General features: G+C 55.0%; 1 protein-coding gene across 1 annotated transcript in view; it reads right to left on the bottom strand.

Annotated features, from left to right (window-relative positions):
- The window catches only part of CCDC33 (coiled-coil domain containing 33), a 119,455-nt gene that overhangs the window by 90,246 nt on the left and 5,997 nt on the right, over positions 1 to 23,212 (bottom strand). The window contains 1 exon segment of the mRNA XM_033850047.2: positions 2,302 to 2,493. Within this exon segment, the coding sequence (XP_033705938.1) occupies positions 2,302 to 2,493 (192 nt within the window).

The raw sequence follows: 23,212 nt of genomic DNA, 5'->3' as shown, positions 1-23,212 counted from the left end.
TCGCCACTGGAGGACACACCCTATTACTAGATCGGCTCAAGGCTAGAGCCTGCATGGTGGAGGGAAGTGGCTACACCCCAAACTAGGGAGGCCCCATCTTGGACCTGAACCGTATTCTGCTCCTCACTAATGGGTTGAGTAAGTGGCTTTGGGGCACTCTCGGGCCTGTGCTTCAACCCTCCCCCACCTTGGGGCCCCACAGTGGGCCTGCCTGCTGAGGATGCAACACCCCAGAGAGGAGGAGGGAGCTCGGCAGAGACAAGAACCTCCAGGACCCCATTCCCAGTCTGAGGTGAGACAAATGGGATGGAAGAAAGTAGGAAACGAAGCCAGGAGACCGAGCTGAGGGCACCAAAACACAGGCAACAAAAAGATGAGAAAAAAATGCTTGAAAGACTATAAAATTATATATATTCAATATATATCATGTAATATGATTTAATAGTATTTAATATATATAGTATATAATATATATTTTGAGCATTGGAATATTCATTGTGAGAAAAATGAAAACTTTGGTGGATTTGCTCATGCCTATTATATGCTCTGTTACTGTGTCTTTGGAATCAGACATGGTGGAGGGGCGGATATCATATCCTTTCCAGGGGTTAGGGCTTCTGAGGGTCTCGGTCCTCCCTCTGGGGTTCCTGCCTCGGGCGGGGGGCTCGCACTGAAAGCCCTTTTCAGGTCCTGACAGCTGGGCCTTCTTTCTCAGAAGCCCTCCCTTCTGCTTTCATTTGCATCTCATTAGCACCTCCTCGGCTGGTGGCAGCTCAGCCGCCCGGAGCCCTGGAACGCAGGCTGCAGGCTCGCCTAGGCCCTGCTCCCTGCCCCCTCTCTGGGTGGAGATGGGTGCACGGATGCACCAACCCCTCCACACCCCTCACCCAGGCTCCGCGGCTTGGCTCCCGCTGCGCGTTCCCATGGCAACCGGGTGATGGCGCAGGTCGCGGTGGCTCTGTCGAGAAGCCAGGGGCCGCCCAACTCCCCGCCCCACCGCCCAAGCTGGATTGGTGATAGGCGGGGCCTCAATCTCCCGAGATGATCGGCGATAATTGGTTTATGGAAATAGCTGAGGGGAGAAGGCGAGCTCCCTGCCAAGCCTGCTCTCAGCCACCTGTCCTTCTTCACCACGGAAATGGAGTCGGGGGAGGGGAGGGCCGAGGAGCTGGGCAGGGGAAATGGGGCTTTGGAGACAAGCGTTTCACCTGTTGGGCTCCAGCACCTCATCTATCCCACTTTCACTGTGTGTGTGTGTGTTGGGGAGGGGTTGTTGTCATAGTAACCTGGGGTGTTTGCCTCAGTGCTCCTTGACCCCTAAGTGTGCTCAGGCCTATACCGGGCATATTGTTGGGGAAATGGAGAGGGAGACATGGGATCTGTCCATGGGAGCCCCAGTTTAGGGGACAGAGGAGCAGCACATAACTTCATTTATATAAAGTACGTCAGACCAGTGTTGCCACTGCTGTCCGTCTCCAAAGGAGAGAGAGCTCAGCTTGGACGGGCGCCTGGAGGAGGAGGATCGCAACAAGGCTTTGAAAGTGGATTTTGGCAGATGTTGGCGTAGGCACTCCCCAAAAGAAAATGTGGGCAAAGCCTGTAGGCAGGCACTGAATGCTGCTGGTATTGGTAGAGATGGGGAGGGGTAGGTAGCTTGGTGGGGAGGCCCCAGTGGCTCCCAGTGTCTACAGAAGGGGCTAAGGGATGGCAAGCTCATGGGAGGGGATTACTGCACGGGGCTTTATAATCAAGACTGAGTAGATATCCAACATCCATACAGAAGCTTGACTGTCACCCCGATACCCTTCCAGGAGAAGTGAGGCCCATGAAGGGGGATGTGGACATGGCATGGCAGGCCTCGCTTGGATACCGGGCTGTGACAAGTGTGTACCCTGACTCCGGCTGGTTGGAGGGGAGCGTGCATTAAAGGATCAGAAGGAACTAGGGAAGCACCTGTAATAGAAATGACCGGAGAAGTGGTGGGGGCCAAGGAGGAGGATCCTACCCCAGGACTGGGCATGGTAAGATGGGGCACTCAGAGGCTGGGAGAGCAGCCCTTAGTCCTTCTCTTTCCTTTGACCATCACCTCCCACTGAGTCCAGCCCAGGCCTCTGCATCCAGGGGCCCTGCCCCACTGAGGCCGATTTGTGGCCAAACACTGGTCAGCTGGTTGTGGGATCACGGAGTGGCTCTTCCCTCCTTCCCCAGCCCTTTGGGTGCTCATATTCCAAATATCCGTACCCTGGTTTCTGCTCCAGCTTGGACACCATCCCCTGCCCTCACTCTCAGCCAGCTGCTTGCACTACCACATAGGGCCATGGCTCAGAGCCATCCTTAGAGGCAGGAAGGTTGGTGGCCCCATGGAGAATGACTGGGATGACCTCCTTATCGGAGGGAGACAGGTGGCTGATGACAGAGTCCACATTCTGGGAAGTATTCATGGGCTCCTCTGGGCCCTCGGTGACCCGTGGGGAAAGCCAAGGCTGAGCACCGCTTCCAGTGTGCTCACCTCCCTTTACTGCCTCCCTATAACTCTAGCCCCCTCTCGGTTCCCCTCCGAGTGGCTGTTTCCCTCTGTCAGCCCCACAGCCAGTCTGGAACTACAGGGGCAGTCACCTTTGACCCCGTTTTCTCCCTACCTCTGTCCCACACTCCACGTGTCTGTCTCCCTCTTGCTTCCTCCAGTCCTGAATCTATCACTTCCTGCAGAATGAGACAGGCCACTTCACCTTTCCAGTCCAGTCCCACCTCTAAGCCTTTGCTTTTGCTGGTATCCTTGCCTGTAATTTCTAAATCCTGCCCTACTTTTGAGGTTCTAGCAATTGGCCCTCTTTGCTCCTGCAACCTCACCCCAGGCCAGCTGTCACTTCATGTCCCTCCTGTGCACAGCGCTTTACAGTTTACAAAGCCTCTCCACATCCATGGAGTCACCCAAAGCATTAAGTAGGGAGGAATGAATGTGTCTTTCCCAGATGCCTCATCCCTCGTCTACCCAGAAAACCCTGCGGACCAGGAAGGAGGAGAGCTGCCTGCCTGCACACGGGGCCTCCTAGGCCGCTTGCCCCAAGCAGACATACGTGCAGGAGCTCAACAGCTCAGCATCTTGTGGATTCACACGCTGGAAAGCAGAACCCTGAACCAAGACAGCGAAGTGGGAAAGGGAGGGAGCTTACCAAGGCCCGGGGCAGGCTCAGTTGGACTCCGGAGGCAGTGGGGAATCCAGGGAGGGTAGCAGAGTCAGGGTATGGACGTGGGGCTGCTGAGGTTGAGGTGTCCTGTCCTCCCTCGGCACTGGCTGCCTGGCTCTCATTCCCAGTCCCGGGGGGTTGACACAGTTGACCCAGGTTAAGCGTCATCTGGCAGGAGGCCACCCCCCCACCTTCTGTCTCTCCCGCTGATTAATCAGCACCAGCTGATGTGAGAGGCCCTCCTGGCCCTGGGGGAGAAGCAGTGGACCTCTTCAGGTTGGAGATGGGGCCCTGGGGGAGGGCGTCACTGGGGGCTGACCCTCTTATCTGGGAAGCTTGGCCTGTCGGTCCTGCATTTCAGGGCAGGCTGTGGCAGGGGTGGCGGAGTCCTCAGAGCGGGAAGAGTCCACGGAGACCATAGAGAACCATGTGAGACAGAGGCCCAGAGAAGAGGAGGGCCTGGTCCGAGGCAGGCTTTGTGCTGGTGGCAGCCCCAGCAGGCTGGGTCCCCTGACTCCGTCCTGATGAGCACTGAGTGTCTGGAGGGCTGGCTTTAAACCAGCTCTACCTCTCACCACGGCGGGACCCTAAGCCAGTTGTGCTCTGAGAATCGGTTTCCCCAATGGAACGACGAGTGCTTACACCAGACCGTCTGAAAGTTGCCCTGCTTCCTCTGTGAGGGTCCAGGTTCCCCATACACTTCTCCCCCTTTGAGCCTGGGGGTCCCGGGCACATTGGCTTCTGACTCTGGGAAGCCTCCGGGCCGAGGCAAAGGGGAGAGCTTTTTATGGTGGTTCTTTCATGCAGTTCCCTGTGCTACTCCAGCCTGTCAGCATCTCCTGCCAGCTCTACCTTCACACCATGTCTAGAATCTGACCTCTTCTCACCATCTCCGCTTGGATTCAAGACATGGAATTCCTGCACTTGCCTCCTCATTGCTTTCTCGTCTCTGTTTGCTCTGGCCCTCCCTCTGCCCTGCCCCATCTCACAGAACAGCCGGAGTGATCCTCTACAAATTTCAACCAGACCACATCACTTCTCTGCTCAAAATCCGGCAGCAGTAGCTCCTTGTTTCACACAGAGCCTCACTGTGGCCTGTAAGGACGATACACTCTGCTCCAGGAAGCTGACCTCGTCTCATCTCTGGGCCCCTTGCCCACTCACTCCAGCCACACTGGCCTTCTAGTGGTTTCTCGCAACCACCAAGCTGGCTCTTGCCTCCCAGCCTTTGCCCTGGCTGACCCTTCTGCCTGGACTGCTCTTCCCTACATGTCCATCTCTGCGGCTTGTTCCTTCACTTCCTGCACGTCTGACTCTTTCTCAGAAAGACCTTCCTGGTACAGGCTGTGGTCCTTGCCTAACAAGATGACTAATTAGGAGGTGAGAACATCACCCCCCTCCCCAGCCCCAGAAGTGACAGCCCTACAGAGACTCTCCTTCCCTTCCTCTGGCTGAGGAGCCCCTCCCCCAACCCAGGACTCAGCAGAAGCCATCGCCATCTGCAGAGGTGTTGAAAGCTGCCCCCTCCTCCCCTGTTCCTCTGCCAGGCCAGGGCGGGAGGAGGGGGAGGGAGGTCAGTACTCAGAAGGAATGCCTGCCAGGTGGAGGAGGAAAGAAGGAGAAGCAGCCACAAAGCCACCCCCTACCCTCATAGATCAGTGTTCTACCCTCACTGCACACCCCGTAACCCACTCACTCCCCAGCAGGTTTGATCTGGTTTGGTGATATAGGAGCAGGACTAGCAGCCTAGGGGTCGAGAGACCTAGGTTTCAGCCCGGCTATGCCCCCAACTCTCTAGGTGACCTCTCTGAGCCTTAATTTTCCCACCTGGTCAGTGGGGATATCTGGAACGGTTTGTAATTCAACCTTCCTAATAACTGGCCTGAGGTTCTTGCAGTGAGGTCAGGAGAGGTGACTAATGTCCCTCCCACTCCCAGATTCCCAGGAACTGCCTCAGATGGTAGCTCCAGCCCCCTGATTGCTGTGATGAGCACCCTAGGGCCCCAGAAGTGAGGGCCCAGCAGCATGGCAGTTGCCCAAAGGCTCTCAGTGACTCCCTGGCAGCCCCAAGTCCAGCCAGGCATTTGGCAGACCAGGCCATGAGTGGTGCCTCACCTACGTCCTCTGCGTCCTCTGCACCCTCTATGTCCTCTGTGCCTCCCCTCTGGGACAACTGTCTGGGACATAAAGCTTGCAGGGGGTTTGACAAGAGCTTCTCATGCTTCACCTTTGGGTGTGAGGCCCGCTGCCGGGCTGGCGCCTCCTGGGGAGGCCTGCAGGCGTGTGTCCGCTGGGCAGGCTGGGCCCAGGGCCAGGGAGGCCTGGGGCCAAGTAGGAGGCCTCGAGGGGGGACAGTGGGCCAACTTTTCTGCCTTCCCCTCTTTCCTGCCTATGTCTGGATGGGAATCTGCAGGCTTCCCTCAGACGTGTGCCGGCGTCAGGACTGATGTCCTCTCCACGCCCCGCCCTTCCCAGGCCCACACTGGAGACTTCAGGGAACAGAAAATGTACAGGCTGGGTTACATGTGGGGCAGTGAACTGTGGGTGATGACGAAACTAAGTATGAGGTCCTACAAACCCATCTGTAGGGGTGACATGAGCCCGAGGAAGGGAATTCACTTCCCCCGAAGACACCTCCTGCAGGCCAGGAGCAGAGCTGGATACTTACACACCACTGGTTTGCTCCCTGTTGACTCATGCAGCACTGCTAGGGTGCGGAAATCAGTGGGCAGTATTTCTAGGCAGAGGTTTAGCTGGTTTACCACCGCCCAAGGCCACTCAGCCGGTACTGGCAGGGCAGGGTTATGATTCCAAAGCACAGCTCTCTCAGCTGCTCCACTGGGGCCTGGCATGTGGGAAGGCTCAGAAGTTGCTAATTCCAACGTCTTACCCTCCAGACAGCCTGCCTTGCCCTCAATAAGCCAGGATTAGCCAGCAGATGTCCTGAAGGACCTGTGACTGCCCATCACTCAGGGCATTTGGGGATATGTGTGCTGGGGGGGGGGGGGGGACAAGGTGGGAGGGAGTAGGAAGATTGCACCAGCAGTGAAGGAGTTAATGGCCTATCGGGAAGGGACTTAAATTGGTTCTCCTGAAGGGAGAGATGGAAGAAGACAGTCCCCTCCACCCTTCCCTGGCCACTCCTCTGCCCGGCAATCTGGGAGGCCATGGGAAGCAAGGAAGCCAAGTTCCACCCTCCAGGACGCCCCTGGATCTGAAAGCCATGCCACTGGAGAGGCTCTGATGGTGGCCAGAGGAGGGGGCACTGGGCTGGGAATAGTCATTTGGGCTAATTCACTCCAGGGGCCTCTGTTTCCTCAGCTCTATCACCAGGGCTTCGAGTTGAAAATGGTCCCTCATGTTCCTTCTCGTTTCAGCATCTAAACTTGCCCGGGAGCTATGACGGCCATGGTGAGGCCCTTCTATAGGTGAGGAAACAGGCTCAGGGACACAAAAGCCCTTGCACCAAAGCACACAGCTTAGCTCACAGGCACAGAGCCGGAAATAGAACCAGGGTCCATCCACCTCCACTTCCTGCTGTCTCTCCTCTCCTCTCTCACCAGCCGTTCTTTGTATGTGATGTGCTTTCTCTGGGCCACGATGTATACACTCTAAAGCTCATAACCCGAGTAGCTAGTACTAGCACGTGGTACTAACAATAGGAGTTGTGGTGTCTGGAGAAGTAGAGGCTTTTCAAAAGGACACAGAAGTCAAAACTCACAAAGAAAAGGATTGATATGATTACATTAAAAAATCCATACTGGGGCTTCCCTGGTGGCGCAGGGGTTAAGAATCCACCTGCCAATGCAGGGGACACGGGTTCCAGCCCTGGTCCCAGAAGATCCCACATGCCGCAGAGCCACTAAGCCCGTGGGCCACAACTACTGAGCCTGCGCTCTAGAGCCCGCGAGCCACAACTACTGAGTCCACGTGCCACAACTACTGAAGCCCGCGTGCCTAGAGCCCGAGCTCCACAACAAGAGAAGCCACCGCAATGAGAAGCCCGCACACCACAATGAAGAGTAGCCCCGGCTCGCTGCAACTAGAGAAAGCCGCGCGCAGCAACAAAGACCCAACGCAGCCAAAAAATAATAAATAAATAAATTTATTTAAAAAAAATCCATGCCAACTTCTATAATGTTTCAAAATTCACCACAACACATTAAAAAAAAAAGACAAATTGGACGGAATATCTGCAGTATATATAAAAGGATGGATATCCCTAATACATACACAAAGAACACTGAAACCTGTAAACATTACCATAACAAAAAAGACATGAGTGGAGGACTCACAAAGAAATACTTATATGTGATATTAATATGTGACATGTAATTATGTACATTATGAACATCCTTATATGGGATTCTACCCAGCTATCAAAAATGTTTCCCAAAGCTATGAATCAAATAAAACAAATCTGGCTCCTTCTCAGGGCTCCCATGCACCCTCCCTGGATCCCCGAATCCGGTTGGGTGGGCAGGTGGGAATGAGCTCCGGAACCACCTGGCAGCTTAGGGCCCCCAGGTCAGGCTGGCTGGGTGCCTGGTCCCACGTGTCTGACATTCTGGAAGGAGGCTTAAAGCAGGAGGGTGGAGTCGAGAGGAGGAGCCAACTATGGGTAGAGAACACAAGGAACCAGAGACACCAAAGTCAAGGGTAATAAAGTAGAAACCGCACTGGGGTCTCGGTACCCTTAGCTGTTTGTTTTATTTGACCTAGAGTGTAACTGCAAAGAGGGTGTTCCCTAGTTAGCAACTACCTGTGTACCTTTGGCAAGTGACACAGTGAAGGGCATGGGTTCAGCCTTGCCAGTTAGCACAAGTAAGGGTCATGCTGCTCTGTCACTGCTATTAAGCACCTATCATGTGTCAGGCGCTCTTCTGAGTACTGGGAATAGAGTAGTGATGGAAACAGACAAAAATCCCTTCTCTCCAGACATTGGAGCATTTGTGGCCGGGGGGAGGGGGCTGGGCCAGCGCTGGGAGACGGTGGAGCAGTGGGGCATGGGCACTGCCCGGGCAGCAACCTGGGAATCTCCTGGAGGATCTTGGAGGATGACGGTGAGCGATCGCAATAGGCTCTCGGAGCCTCTGTGACACACCAGCGACAAGAGGACAAAAACTCCCTTCCAGGCTGTGTATGTGTGTGTGTGGGGGTGTGTGATATACCCAGTTCAAGCTACGTTTCTCTCTGGGTCACAGGGAGATGGGCAGAAATCACGAGACTGAGTTGATGACACCTGCAGGCACACCGCATTTCAGAGCCCATGTGTTCCAGGAGTATAGGACACCACCGGGAAGAGCCACAGCGCCTACCTCCTTCCCCATTTCACAGCTGTGAAAACTGAGGCCCAGAGAAAGGAAGCTTCTGTCATGATTCAGGAGCAAACAAAATAAGGGACTTTGAAGGAGAAATGAGTTCATGCAGGTGCACGCCCCATGCCCCCAGGCCTCAGCTTTTTCTCTTTTCCATACCATCCTCTTGCAGGCAGGAGTGTTTGGCCTTGTTTGCCAATCTTGAGGAGCAGTACTTGGTATTGCTGGGTGATCAGTCCTGCTCAGACAGCTGGCCTGGGTACCTTGGGGTCTTTGCGGGTGGCGCACAGTATGGAGCACCAGTGTGGGCTCAGGGGTACCAGACACCGGCTCTGGGACCTGGGCAGGGGGAAGGAGGAGGGCAAGTGTCTAACACTTTCTCAGCAGGGAGACATTCTGCGAGCGGAGGTGATGTGTGGGCTCTGGGCCATGGCCAGCTGGGCAGGGGTCAGCTGCTGGGCAATCGGCTCTTGGAACCCCCAGAAGGTAAAGATAGGGGTGGACCGCTCTCTGCCCAGACCTGGAAAAGCAGTGAGCTCTTCCACCCACTTGGGTCACCTGGGCAACACTGTGTGAGATCCCAGGGCAGGGCAGAAGTCACACAGACACCTGTCAGGTGCAGTGGCGGGGGAGTCCGAAGCCCTTCCTCCTATTCCTGGGGTTGTGTCCTGCCTGCTCTCCGGCATTCAGTCCTCATCCTTCCTGCTCTGGGTACCCCAAACAGCCCATCAACCAAGATTCACCAGTGGTCCTGTGTGCCCGGTCACATGCTGACCACAGTGCCGGAAAGGAGGAGACCCAGACACTGCCTGCAAGGAAGTTGCAGCTTGGTTGGAAAAACAGCTATTTCTGTTAGTGAACCTGCCGGCATCCTGCCTCTTTGGATGCCTTTAGCCTTCTGTTTGTATAATAGTAATAAACACAAAGTTCAGGAGAATGGTTTCCTCTTGGAGGGTGTGTGGGAAGATGGGGGAGAGAACGGGAAATAAGTAGATGTGGTATTGTAACGTTGTCCCCTTAGACTGGGTGGTCAGTTAAGAGGTGTTCATTATATTATTGAAAATAAATGATAAATAACTAAAGAGGGCTATGTACGGGTCAACAATTGTTCTAGAGTATGGACCAAAGATTATGACTGATCCAATTCTGAGCTCCACAAGAAATGATTACATAAATAACGACTCTTTTTTTTTTGAGCACTTACCACATGCCGGGCACGGTTCTGCCACCGTGAGATGGCAGAAAGAGGAGTGACTGGCCCTTGGCATGGGGGTGGAGTCTGCTCCATGGGGAGACGAGGTGGAACTGGCCTCAAAGGATGATCAATACGGGGTGGGGTTGAGAGATGTCTGGAAGACCCCTGTGGCCTGCCCCATTCTTTGGCCAGCTGCTTCAGACACCATACGGAGGGTTCTTCCCATTTTCCTTGGTTTGGGGGCCGAGAGCAGGCCCACCCTGGCAGCAGAAAAGCTGAGGACTCACCTTTGATTAGAACTGAAAGGTCACCAGCCAAGGTCACCCAGATGGTTGGGGATGCACGCTGTGAGTCCCACTTCCAGGTTTCTCCCCTCCCAGGCCTGGGCCGACACTGTCACAATCGAGCATGCGTGGAGAAGGCCTCAGTGGGTGGTTCCCCAGTCTCCCTAGAGTGCCTACCCCTTCCACTCAGTCCCAAGCGCCTGCCGCCACACCTCCTTAAATCCTGCGCCCTAACTGCCTTGCCTGCCCTGCCCTGCAGCTCCCCGCTGGCATCTGAGCTTTCTACAGCTGCAGCTCCCAGCCCGTCGGCCTTCCTGCCTGGGAAGAAGATAATGCAATTGGGCACTGGTTCCAGGCCGTCTGGCTCCAGAGCCCTAGTGAGCCCTGAGCCCTGCACACTCAGCAGCCAACGGAAAGAGGGCCTTCCCACCGCCTCACTCGCTGGCTGCCCGGCTCCCTGGACCAAGGGCCCCTGGGACACTCACTCCTGTGCTACACTAACCTTCCCTCCAGAACTGCTTACTCCTCACCAGTGAGACGGCCATCAGCCTGGGGACTGGATGTGGCTCTCCTACCTAACAACACTACGAACCCCATCCCCGCTCCCGCGCACGCTCTTCTACCTGCCTCATGGCCCTTTCCCAGGAAGGGGAACTCCGCCTCCCCCAGCCAAGGGAAATGAGCCTGCTCCCCAGATGTCCAGAAGACCTTCTGCTCCCCTGCCCAGGGGACCAGCCCCAAGCTCTGATGACTCAAGGAGATTCCACTGTTAGGGGAAGCAGGTAATGATTGATCTCACGGCTAATAAGTAACCCTACCCGACCCCTCCCCTCAGGAGAGAACACTTGGTGCTGTATCATTTGGTAGGGCCAGGGGTTAAACACAGCCATTAGGGAGCCCACAGTCACTGCACACTGGATCTGAGGCTGGCTCTTGGGGAAGGAGGGGTCCTGCTTCTTCCGCTGGCTTTGCACTGGGCTTGCTGGGCGGCAGGAAGAGCCTACCCCTCCACCTCCCCCATTCTTTCACCACCACTTCCCCACCCCCATCACTTTCTCTCCATTTCTTTTGGGCAGTTGAATTGGGCTTCTGGGAAAGGGAAGGGATAGATGAGGTGGAAATTTAGTGTGATTTTTGTAGCAAATAGCAGCCAATAGCTGTGTGATCTTGGTTCACATACTAACCCTCTCTGAGCTTTGGTTCCCTTCTTTATACAGTGGGGAAACCAGGCAGCTTTGAGGACTGAAAGAGACAATGCCGGTCAAGCCCTTAGTGCTGATACTCATTTAAGTTCTCCAGAAATGCTCGCTCTTTTCCCTGCTAAACAACCTTGGACTTGGCAGGTTGTCCCCAGAAGAAATGGGCCAGAAAAGTGAGAAATGTCTGCAGGGTGCAGTCTCCCCCCAGCGCCTGAGCCTTCACCCCCACCTCAGATATCCCAGCCTCCCTCTTCTCTTCCCCAGACCCACTCTGTTCCCAGCTTCCAAGACCATGCCCACAGCCACCTTTCTCCAGGCAGCCCCCTCGCCAGAAATCTCTTCTCCCCTCCTACCTAAATCCAATTTATCCTCAGGGTCCAACTCAAGACATTTCATCCAGGAAGCCTTCCTGAGCCCCCTTCTCTCCTGCTCTGAACAGTCCTCTGTCCACGGTAACACCTGCCTGTGCCTGTGTTTGTGAGTTCACTCCCAATAGGAAATAAACCTGAGGTCAAGTGCCTGCCCCTCCCCAAGTTATTGGCAATTGTCAGCCAAGGCAGTTCTTTTATTTTATTTTATTTTATTTTTGCAGTACGCAGGCCTCTCACTGTTGTGGCCTCTCCCGTTGCGGAGCACGGGCTCCGGACGCGCAGGCTCAGCAGTCATGGCTCACGGGCCCAGCTGCTCCGCGGCATGTGGGATCTTCCTGGACCGGGGCACGAACCCGTGTCCCCTGCATTGGCAGGCGGACTCTCAACCACTGCGCCACCAGGGAAGCCCAAGGTAGTTCCTTTAGAGGGCCTCTACCCTCCAAATGTCACTTCCCCTCAGCACCAGCAGTGTATACAGCAGATGCTCACTCATTGGCTGAAGGATGGCAGACTCCAGGAGGGCCCCCTCCTCAGATGACAGTGGTGAATCCACAGCCCGCTAGGTCAGGGTCATCAGGGGCTGCTCTGACCTCACATCAGCTGAGGCTCAACCCGGGAGTTTCTGCAGAGAGATTTGGGGGTGAGTAGGGGAGGACTGGCTCCACCTTGTGCTTCAATTTCATCTCCCACTGGGGCCCCTGGGGGCCATTTCACACCCTACCCCTTAAGGCACTGGGCAGAGTTTGAGCTTAAGTCACTGCAGCCAGAGCTCTGCTGGGGGCACCCGGAAGCCCCTCTCTCTGTGGTTCCCTCCAGCCTGTCCTCCTTCCTGCCCTTAGTCCCGCCCACACCAAAGAAGCAGCCCAAGGACAGGGCCACCAGCTTCCTCTGAGAATGCTCCAACTGGGGAGCAGGTGAGTGTGGCAGGAGGGTCCTCTCCCGTCACCTATGGTGCTGGGCGGCTCCCATCTGTACCGTACATGCATTCTCCCTCTTCTCCACCCTGCGCTGTGCCCAGGAGGCTGACCCATGTGGCCACTTCAGGGGGTTCTGTTTGGGTTGGGTTTACGGGAGGGCCATCAGGGAGCTAGGAAGGTCCTCCTGACTGGTTCTCTGGGCTGGCTGGTCCCTCTCCCCAGGGCCACCCTGCCTAGCAGGCAGCACTCTCCATACAGCTGCCCCTCCAGGTCATCGTTCCCCCTCTTGCCTGTTCAGGTCTAAGAGACAGTGACGGCTCCTCTCACTTACTAGCCCCCAGGGGACTACACTGTCCCTTTTGTTTTTCCTAAACATCACTCTCAACTTTGCAAATAGCGCCTCTAATAAATTCCCCTCAAATGACAGAATTTGAACGCCTTCTTTTTCCTACAAGGCCCTCAACTGATGCTCCTGCTGCGTGAGCCCTTTGTGGGCCTGAGCGCTCATCTGATAAATACCCTGGTGTTGCCGCCATGCATCACCTCCACATCTTCACACCCTGCTAACGATGAGTGAGCTCTTACTTTGTGCCAGGCGCTGTGCCCAGAGTTTACCTCACTGTCTCATTTCATCCTCACACTCACAGCCCCAGGAGTTATTGTTTTTACTCCATTTTAGAGAAGAGGAAACAGACGCTCTGAGAAATGAAGGGACTTGTCCAAACTTTGAAGCAACAGAGTTGGGATCCGAATGCAGATCTGCTGGCTCCAAAGCCTGTGATCATAACCACCAAAGCATATTGCTTTTTCCTTTACTCCCAGGGCAAGGGGTCACATCTCTCCATCCTTCACTCCTAAAACTGGGACAACACGTAAAAGGTCAAGGTCAGAGATGAAAACACCCGACCTCTTGAATGGGGCCAGAGAGCTGTTCTGTGACAGTGCTGTCCACAGACAGCAAGAGTCAAAGGAGAGAGAGGCGGAGCATCCTGGAGGCTCACTGGGCAAGGCTGGGCCAGTCCCCTGTAAACCAGGGCAGAAGCTGGGGTGTCCAGAGGAGGCCATTGTATCCAGCACAAGTGCGTGGCAGTGTTGTTTGGTGGAGTCCTGGTGCTTCGGGGCTATGCCTGGGATCAAGCTCCCAGTTCCAGCTAAGCCCCTTCAAAGCAGCCTGTCTGCTGTCTGGGTGGTGGATCCTGGAGGCACTGGGCGGCTGCCCTCTGACCTTCCTCTGGTGCCCTACTAGGCAGAGGTGACCTGGATCTGCTCAGTCATTGGCTCCTGGGCCTAATGCATGTACCTCCATCATGGCTTACTTGATAGTCCCAAACTTGTCACTGCGCCTCGTTTCTGTCCCTCAGGACTGACCAGCCTGGCCCAGCACCATCACACTGGGCAGCAAAAAACACCATCCACCGGCCTGGAATCCGCCAAGCGAGGCTTTAACTGGGGCTCCTCCAGCCCCAGCCACAAGCGTTTGCACAAGTCCTTTGACCAGCTGGGGCCTCAATTCCTCACCTGCAAAGCAGCAAGGAGAATCTACCTTGCAGGGGTGCGGTGAGGATCAGGTGAGAGAATGGACGCCTGGCACATGGCAGGTGGCCCAGAAAACCAAGCTTCCCCCATGTTTATGCCAGTTTGTGCCAATCCGGAGCCCCTGCGGCCCCAGCTGTGCAACGGGAGACTTGGGGTGATTGTCACGGATATGCTATTCTCCTTGTGGGCTGACACCGCGTCCCTTAGCTCAGCAGGCATGTTTATTGATCACCACATTGAAGGAGTCCTCTCAGCATTGGTAACCAGAGCTCTTGTTTGGGGCAGCCCAGGTCCCATCATCGTGCCATGAATCACTTTGCTAAAGAAGCAACGTGGCTTTTGGGCATTTTTCTTTTGCAGAATCAATAACTCGTTAACAAAGGACTGAATAAAGGGGTAAGCGGGGAAGGCCACCTGCTATTCCCTTCCATCAGGAGGGGGCGGAAGAGGGACCCTGCCAAGGTCGAGTGGCACCAAGGTCGAGGGGTCCATGCAGGGCAGAGAGGCCTGAGGGGGGGGTGAGCAGGAGGCTCAACCAGTTCCCTCACCCCAACTCTTCTGACCCACAAGTCTGACCAAGTTCCTCCTCTGCTTTGATAAACACTTCAGTAGGCCCCACTGCTCTCAGGAGAGATGCTGACTCTCTCAGGAGCCTCATGTTCGGCTTGCCTCAGCCCCTCGAGCCTCATTGCTGCCGATCTCTGCCTCACACCCACGCTCCAGCCACACTACACGTCTGCAGTCCCCTGAAAGGGCTCTGGTCTCTCCAGCCTCCTGGCCTTCACCTAAGCTCTGCCTGGACTGTCCCCCCTCTACCAGCCTGAATAAATCATCGTGTTTCTTCAAGACACAAATGGAACAACCTCGGGCAAATCTTCCCTGAAACCTTCCCCCGCTGCCTCCACTTCCACCCAGGGGCATCAGATGCATAGCCCCTGGGCCTCCCCCTGGCCTGGCTCATGACCCACTATTGACTTTTCTGGGAGAGGGTCTGTCTCCTCTGAGGGTAGAGACTGTGCCTGGTGATGCCTTGTCCCCAAGGCCCAGGCTGTTGCCTGGTACAGAACTGGTGTCAGGTGGGTGCTCATTGAATGAGTGAGGGATGACGTTAGCATCAGATGCTTCCCTCCTCTCCGCTAGTTCCCCAGATGCCCCCACTTCAGCCTGGGACAGTGATGCCTGCTCCCCAAATAGCCCTCTCTCTTCCAGAGAACAAGCCCTCAGGGGCCTTCTTCCCCTACTCGGGCATGAATATTTGGTGTGAACCTCATAAGAAGAGCTAACGATTAACAAGCGCTTGTTATGTGCCAGGCACTACGCTATGCATTTTACATCTGTTAACTCGGTGCTCACAACTGCGTGTGAGGTAGGTACAACTGTAACCCCCTTTTACAGATGGGAAAACAGAGGCAGTACCAGGAGCTGAACAGCCAAGCTTAGACCCAGGCCATGTGGCCGTAGAACCCGCATTTGTCATCACAGCCCTCTCCCTTAATGAGGTGCTTGTGGGGAGTTTGGGGGTGGGAGGGACAGCCCAGAGCACCCCACTCCCAGGATGGGGCCTCAGGGCCCACTCTGCAGCTGGAATGAGCCAGCAGGTCCGAGGAGCCCCAGTTACAGGAAACTGCTTACTCAGGCTTTACCTGCTGGGATCCCTTGATTCCCTCTCTCTCATTCCCTCCTCAGCACCTGCCCCTCGTCCACACCGGCTGCCCACCGTCTCTACCAGAGAGCAGAGCCTCTGGCCCTAATCTCATTTGCGGCCATGAAATCGCATTTGCAGCGTATTAATGCAGCATGGAGCTGGCCCAGCCCTGCCTGTCTCCTGGAGGAGAGGAGCCTGGAAAGCAATCTTGTGGGGAGGTGCGTCCCAGAACACCCGCCGACGAAAAGCAATTATGCTTTAAGAGGAAGATTAAAATAATATCCTCTGCAACAATCCCCACCCGAGGGCCTCAGCTCCACCCAGCCTCCACCACCTCCCGACCGTGATTCAAGGGAGGCTTCCTGCTCGGGGGCGGGGCGGCAGACTCAGTTCTCTCCCTCTGAGGAGGACGTGCCCCCAAGGCCTGGCCCCTCACCTGCCCCCGCATTCACCACTCTTTACCTCCCTGAGTTCCCCAAAGAAACTATGCCCTCTCAAGCCTCTGGGCCTTTGCCTAGGCTGTTCCCTCTGCCTGGAATGTAGCCCCCCAGCCCTTGTTTACCTGGCAGGCTGCCATTCACTCCGCATAATAATCATAGGTTAAGTTTTCGAGCACTTAGTGTGTTCTTTAAATTTACTACATGTTCAGGGGACTGTTGTCATTATTCCCATTTTATAGATGAAGAAAGAGGGCCACAGAGAAGTCCCATAGCTGGAAGGAGGCAGAGCAGGAATTTAAAGAAGAACATTCACCCTTTCGCCCAGGGTAAGCCCAGCTGCTTCCCTTCCTGTACCCATGACTGCAGTGGTCACACTGTGGTGTCTTTTCTCCCTGAGGACTCTGAGAGGCCAGGCCTGGAGGAGAATCGGGATTTAACAAATAATTCTTGGGTGGAAGAATCGACACACCTCCCTGCAGGGATAGAAGGGGTGCGAATGTGTGTCCCACTCTTGCCTCCGAAGCTGTATCCTTCCAGTGGTGCCTTCCAGTTTATCCGTATCGGAATTGGAATCTATTTGGAATCCCCTCTCCTCCAGGAAGGGCTCCTGGACTGCATGCAGTCAGGTTAGCATATCATTTAATCTTCATAATCACACTGCAAAGTAGGCATCATTATCCCCATATTACAGAGGAGAAAACAGAGGGTCAGAGAAGTGAAGTGACTCGATCAGGAACACTAAGTATGAGGCAGAGCAGGGATCTGAATTCATGCCTGAATCCAGCTTCGGTGTTGATCCACAGCATCTTCTTGGCAGTGACTCGCTCTCACTCCTCAGATAGGGTGGGTAAGGGCTGAATTCTGTGCTGGGGCTATTTATGCAACACTTCTTTCTGGGTGTCATCAGCCAACTCCAGTAGGCCAGGGGGTTTGCCTGGGGACTCTGAGGCACTGACAGCCCCAACCCCATCCCCAGTCCTGCTCCCAAACCACCCGGTACAACAATGAGCAACTGCCGTTAGGGTCAGCTTAACACTGAGTAATCTGTCTGGGCTGGACTTGGTGTGAGATGGGGCCACCAGGAAGAAATCTGTTTCCCCAAATGCTTGCCCATGAGCCTGTCATGTCGCCTAGAAAGCCCATTGAAGAATGAGTCTCCCTGGGAAAGAACACTACAAGTCATTCCCTCCTCTGTGCTGATTACTGTATCAGAAAAAGCAAAATATATGGTGGGGACCTGGATTCTAGCCTGGCTTTGCTACTGAGTCAATAGGAAGCCATAAGTAAATGGTTTACTTCCCAAGGGCTCAGTTTCTTGCTCCAGAAAATGGACATTATCAAGGCTAACCTGCCCACCTCCCAAGACCCATGCAGTGCTCTAATGGGCTTTGTAGCTTCCCCCTTTGCCAGCCTGGCTCTGAGCAGCCTGGGCAAACGGTATAGCAAAGGGCTCAGAGCCTGGGAGCTGGCACTGACCCTCCATTCCCTCGGCATCCCCTGCAACTCCTCATCCCACAAACACGCTCTCTCCACTCCATCCTTTCTCCCTTCTTGCTGTTCCTTCACACACCTCATGCACCCACACCTTTGCTTACCCTGTTCTCTCCGCTTGAAAACGACTCTCCTCAGTCCCTACTGGAATCGCACCCATTCTTTTAGGCAGGGATCAGATGTTCCCCATTTGTGAGGTGGGTTTTAATGAACCAAGCAAATTTTCACCCTCTTCCTCCCCTGAGCCTCACAACCTCCGTGTCAGTGGGTACTGCTCTGCCCACTGTACAGATGAGGAACTTGAGGCCCAGGGAAGTAAGTGATTTGTTCAAAGTCATACAGCTCTTATGCAACTGCAAAATGGAGTCCTAAATCAAGGTCTTTTGATTCCCAGTCAGAACTGGCTTTCCTACGGCAGACTGAGTCCTTGATGACCACCCAGCTCATGCCCATCGCTTCCTCCCCAAGCTCCAGCAGCCCTCACAGTGAGCTTTTTAAGTCATGGTCTTCCAACTCCTCCTATTTCCTCTCCCCACCTAGCCTGGTGGCTCCCCAAGGGCTGGGAGATCAGCTACCTTGTTTACTTCTGGGGAGTGGATGGATGAATGGTTGGATGGACAGATGATCACTGTGGGCCAAGGGAGGTTGGACCATTGGACCCAAGGGCAGGCTGTCAGATCCAGGTAGAGAAAGGATATCCCTGACTCATCCGCCATCCATCCTGCTGGCCTCAGCTGCGCCTGAGCCCAGGGACTCTGCAGAACCAGCCGGGGACCCAGGCTGGGGTGTCTCGGCTGACTCCTGACGGGCCAACCCCTCACCAGGGCCATGGCAGGCCAACTGGGCAGTCAACTTTCTTTCCCTTCTGCCCTCCCCCATCCGCTGTTTAATATTAGAGACCAGGTATTTATTTTTTTCTTAAAAAATATTTATTTATTTTTAGCTGCGTTGGGTCTTCGTTGCTGTGCATGGGCTTCCTCTAGTTGCGGTGAGCAGGGGCTACCATTCGTTGAGGTGCACGGGCTTCTCATTGCGGTGGCTTCTCTTGTTGCAGAGCATGGCCTCTAGGCACGTGGGCTTCAGTAGTTGTGGCTCGCAGGCTCTAGAGCGCAGGCTTAGTAGTTGTGGTGCATGAACTTAGTTGCTCCGCGGCATGTGGGATCTTCCCGGCCCAGGGATTGAACCCGTGTCCCCTGCATTGGCAGGCAGATTCTTAACCACTGCACCACGAGGGAAGTCCTAGAGACCAGTTATTAAAGACTGGTTTCATACGGGGTTTTAATTTAACCTCATACATCATACATGCCATATCCCCAAAGCTTCTTTCTCCTCTGCTAGAGGCTGCACTTGGAGGGCTTGTACAGAGATAAAGCCAGGAGGGTCCCGTGGAGGTATGGGTCTGTGTGTGGGAGGGGGTGTGCTCCATGTATGTCCGTCAATGAGTCGGTATGAATCTATCATTGTGATGTGGGCAGTGGGTCTCTGCATGTCCAGGATGTGGTGGGTTTGTGTATATCCAACATGTGTGTGTCCTTGTGTGTCTGCACGTCTGTGAGAGTGGCTGTGTTCCCGAGTGTCTGTTGGGGGAACATCTACTTTCCAAGGGTGTGAGCGAGGGAGAAGAGAGAAAGATGACCCTAAAAGGCATGACAACTGGACCCTCCTGCCACTCCTCCCTCCTTTCACACGAAGGTAATTTCTGGAGATGAGAAGGCTACCATAGTATCCCCCCCGCCCCCCCCCCCAACCCCGGAGCCCTTCAGCTGCTGGGCCTGGGCTGGCTGGGAGGACATCAGAGCCAGGTACCCCCTTCCTCTCCATTTCCCCTTCCTCTCCATTTCCCCTTCACCATACACATATCACACATTCACACACATACACACATACACAGGGCCTCCAGGAGGTGTGAGTCAGCGGCAGCCCCTGGCTGGGGTGGGGGAAGGCAGTGATGGGGGAGGGGCAGCGGGGCCATCTGGTGTGCTCAGATACAACAATCTGCTAATGGAGTTTCTTCCCAGACCAGCGCTCAGGCTGATCCAGCCTTCTCAACCCTGAAAACTGGTACCCAGGTCCCAGAGACAGTGGGCTTCACAAGTTCCCAACACCCTTCCCATGGGAGGCCAGCTAGGCAAGCAGGAGCTACCCTCTTTTCTAGATGCAGAAACTGAGGCCCAGACGCATCTGCTTTGCCTAGTACAGACATCCCAACTCATTACTAGAAGAGCATCTATTAAACCCTGCCTGCAGGGCATGGCTAACCATATACCAGCTCATTTAATTTTCCCAGCAACAGAGGGCATTGCTCTCCCCCATTTTACAGATGTGAAAATGGAGGCTGAGGGAAGTTATATGACCTGCACAAGGCCACACAGCTACTAAATAAATGTTAGAGACTGACCTGAACCCAGATCCACCCGACCCCACTGTACCTGCCTCTCACTGCAAGTTGGCTGAACCCCAAACTCTCCTATAACCCACCCGTCTGAGCTCTAGGCACCGACTCCAAAGGCATATATAGAGACTTGGAAATCAGGCAGGCAGGGTGAAGAGACTGGCTCGGGCAAGGACATAAATATGGGACCCCCCCAACTTACATATTTTCAGGTCATATCCACTATGTCCAGGGACTTTTGAGGCCCTTCAGAGGCCCCTGTGGGCAGAAAGTCTTTCGGGGCCACCCAGGAGCAAGAAGGGACAGCAGGCAGCTTGCAGGGTCATTGTGGTACAAATAGCCAAGGGTCTTTCTCTTCCCGAGGAGGGTCTGGCCACGGCCCTCACTGCCCCTCCCCCCCAACCTGGGGCCAGCCCTGGCCAACCCCGCCTCTCCTGCCAGCCTCAGCTCTCCTTGGCGACTGGTGATGGGTCCACACCCCTCCCTGCATGGGTGACAGCGCGCTCTGGGAACGTCTTGACAGTGCCTTTGTTCCCCAGAAATAAAAGAAAATTGAGCTACAAAGGGAAACCTCAGGTAGCTTTTAACGGAGCTCAGCCGCCTGGGGCAGAGTGTGTTTAAGCTGGAGGCAGTTGTCACAGGAGCAGAAGGGGGAGCTGCCAGCAGTCCTCTCCCACCACCCTCGCCCCTTGATTGAGTTTACACAAGGAAAAGGCTCTTCCAAATAGCAGCAAAGGAGCAAAATCAATGAGAATTGATGGAGGAATGTAAAGCAGCCGTGTGTGTGTGTGTGTGTGTGTGTGTGTGTGTGTGTGTGTGTGTGTGTGTGTGTAAAGCAGCCGTGTGTGTGTGTGTGTGTGTGTGTGTGTGTATTAGGCACAGCAGAAGTATGCTGCCTGGACCCAGGCTGACCTGATCTGGGGCCCAGGCCAGGGGAGCAGGGGCTGGGAGTCACTCCCCAGCACGTGCCCGTGGAGGGGTGCTGGTGGCTGGGGGAGGGGCAGCAGCCGAGTCTCTCACTCGAGTTAAGAGAGAGATTAATATATTCAATCCACTCGGGGTAATTGAGGGAACAATTGGAGTGTTTTTCTAAAGCCCGTAAAACTGCCTCATTTGCAAGGAGGAGCTGACCTGCTCACATCCTCCGTATGTGATGGAGCACAGGAAGGGAGGGGGAAGGGTGACATTGGGGCCCCAATACTGAGGGACTGGAGCATTAGCTTGGGAGGGGGTTAGCAGTCCTGATCTAACCTGTTCCCACCTTTCCCACCTTGTTAGTAGCAGTCCAAGCCTCTGTTTCCCCACCTGTGAAATGGCTGTGGGCATCCCCCTCCACCATGAGACTGGATACAGGAGGGAAGCCTGACACTGACCCTGAAGGTCTGGCACTGAGGTGTAGGGGCGTGAGCAAAGAAGTACCCAGCTCCCCCGCCAGGCCAGCTCCCCACCCCCACCCCAGATGAACCGGGCAGGAATGTTAATGAAATCCAACAGTGTGTGCGCCTTTCCCCACTAGAACTGTTCCCATCTCCAGGGCAACAGAAATAGTATATACAATAGTGCGCAATAAAAGGCGGAATGAATTGAAAAGCAGAGCAGGAAGGGGAAGAGAGTGAGGGCCTGGAGTGCTCTGGCCCGAAGGCAGAAAGACACCTGGGGATGGAAGTGTGCTGGTCTGGAGATCTAGCCAGAACTGGGACCCGAAAAGGATGGAGAGAATCAGAGAGGGGGGTGGGGGAGGGGAGGAAGGAAGGAACAAAGGAACACAGACGCAGAGACAGAGTTTTGGGGACCGCAGGCAGCAGGGACGCCAGGAGAGCCACTGACTGCTCGTTCCCCTCCACTCCTTTTTATGAACCCCCCCAGCCTGTTGGTGCCAAAGCCACAATCAGAAGCCACAGGATTAGAGCCAGGCGCTCAGCATTTGGTGATTGCTTTATGAGCTTTTTCTTCTCTTTTTTCCCCCTCCAGGGCAAAAAAAAAATGTTTTAAATGGAAAGAATTAAAAAAAAAAAGACCCTTGAAAGCATCATTTAAAAGGCTCCTCGGGAACAGAATCATTTCCTTGAAACAAAAGTGCGATTGTTTGCAAGAGGTAAATGCAGGGGAGGGAGCCCACCTCGCCCCCTCCTTCCCCTCCCCCCTCCTTCCCCTCCCCCTCCTTCCCCTCCCCCCTCCTTCCCCTCCCCCTCCTTCCCCTCCCCCCTCCTTCCCCTCCCCCCTCCTTCCCCTCCCCCCTCCTTCCCCTCCCCCCTCCCCTCCCGCGTGGGAGGAAGCTCCAGGGCCTAGCATGAAGGAGCCCCCAGGATGGCTCACAGAGCTACCAGCAAGGAATTTTAAAGTTCATGTTTCCCGAAATTTCTTGACTGGGAATTTCCAGTCCATAGTTTCCCTCCTAAACGGCGCTGCCCTGCAGGAGTTTGTCCTTCCGCCTTCAGGATCTCTTAGAGAGGTGAGTGAGGTACAAGGAGGGATTGCAGCCCCTGAGGGCCCTGCGGCTCCCAGCCCAAAGCAGTTGTGGCCTCCCCTGCCCCATAATTCCCCAGGAGGCCTCATATGCCCTTAAAAGAGTTGAGCGGGAGTCACCCCCAAGGGCTCAGCTGCCAGATTTGGCCTGCACCCCGCTGCTTCCCTCATCCTTGGGGACCTACCCTGCCTGGCACTGGACAGGCCACCCTCATTCTGGTCAGATAAACTCTCTCTTGCCCTGGGGAGAAAGGGCCTTGGGGGTGCCGGGGTGGCACAGCCCTGTGGTCTCAAACTTGCCAAGAGGCGCAGGAGGCAGGGTCAAGGGACAGGATGAGGCTGGTGGAGCTCCGCCCAGAAAGGAAGCCGCTAGAGGACACTGCAGCTGGCAGGAAACCTGGAGCTCATTCCCTCCCATGCACAGTGAACTTCCCTCTCCAGCCACTGCCTGCACAGCCCAGTCCCCCAACTCGTGGGTCAGGGCCCGAGGGAGTGATCTCTACCCCGGAGTCTGTTAGTACCTGCTGGAAATACTCATGGGGCATAAGCCCACACTACCAGCAACCCCCACTCCCTCCCCACCCCACCACCTCCCCATCTCCCCACACACATAACAGGAAACGTGAGTACTGAAGAAGGGAAGATGTTAGCTCAGGGGAATTCATTGTCCCAGCAGAGTCTCCAAGATTTCTGGAATGCTATGACCATGGCTGTGAAGCCTGTGAGCCATGGCTGAGAAGCAAAGTGATTCAAAGTCAGTCACTGAAGCT

This window comes from Tursiops truncatus, chromosome 2 (genome assembly GCF_011762595.2).
Source record: "Tursiops truncatus isolate mTurTru1 chromosome 2, mTurTru1.mat.Y, whole genome shotgun sequence".
In the NCBI taxonomy this organism is placed as follows: domain Eukaryota; kingdom Metazoa; phylum Chordata; class Mammalia; order Artiodactyla; family Delphinidae; genus Tursiops; species Tursiops truncatus.
The sequence above is the reverse complement of the archived record's forward strand: the minus strand, read 5'-3'. Positions and strand labels throughout refer to the sequence as shown.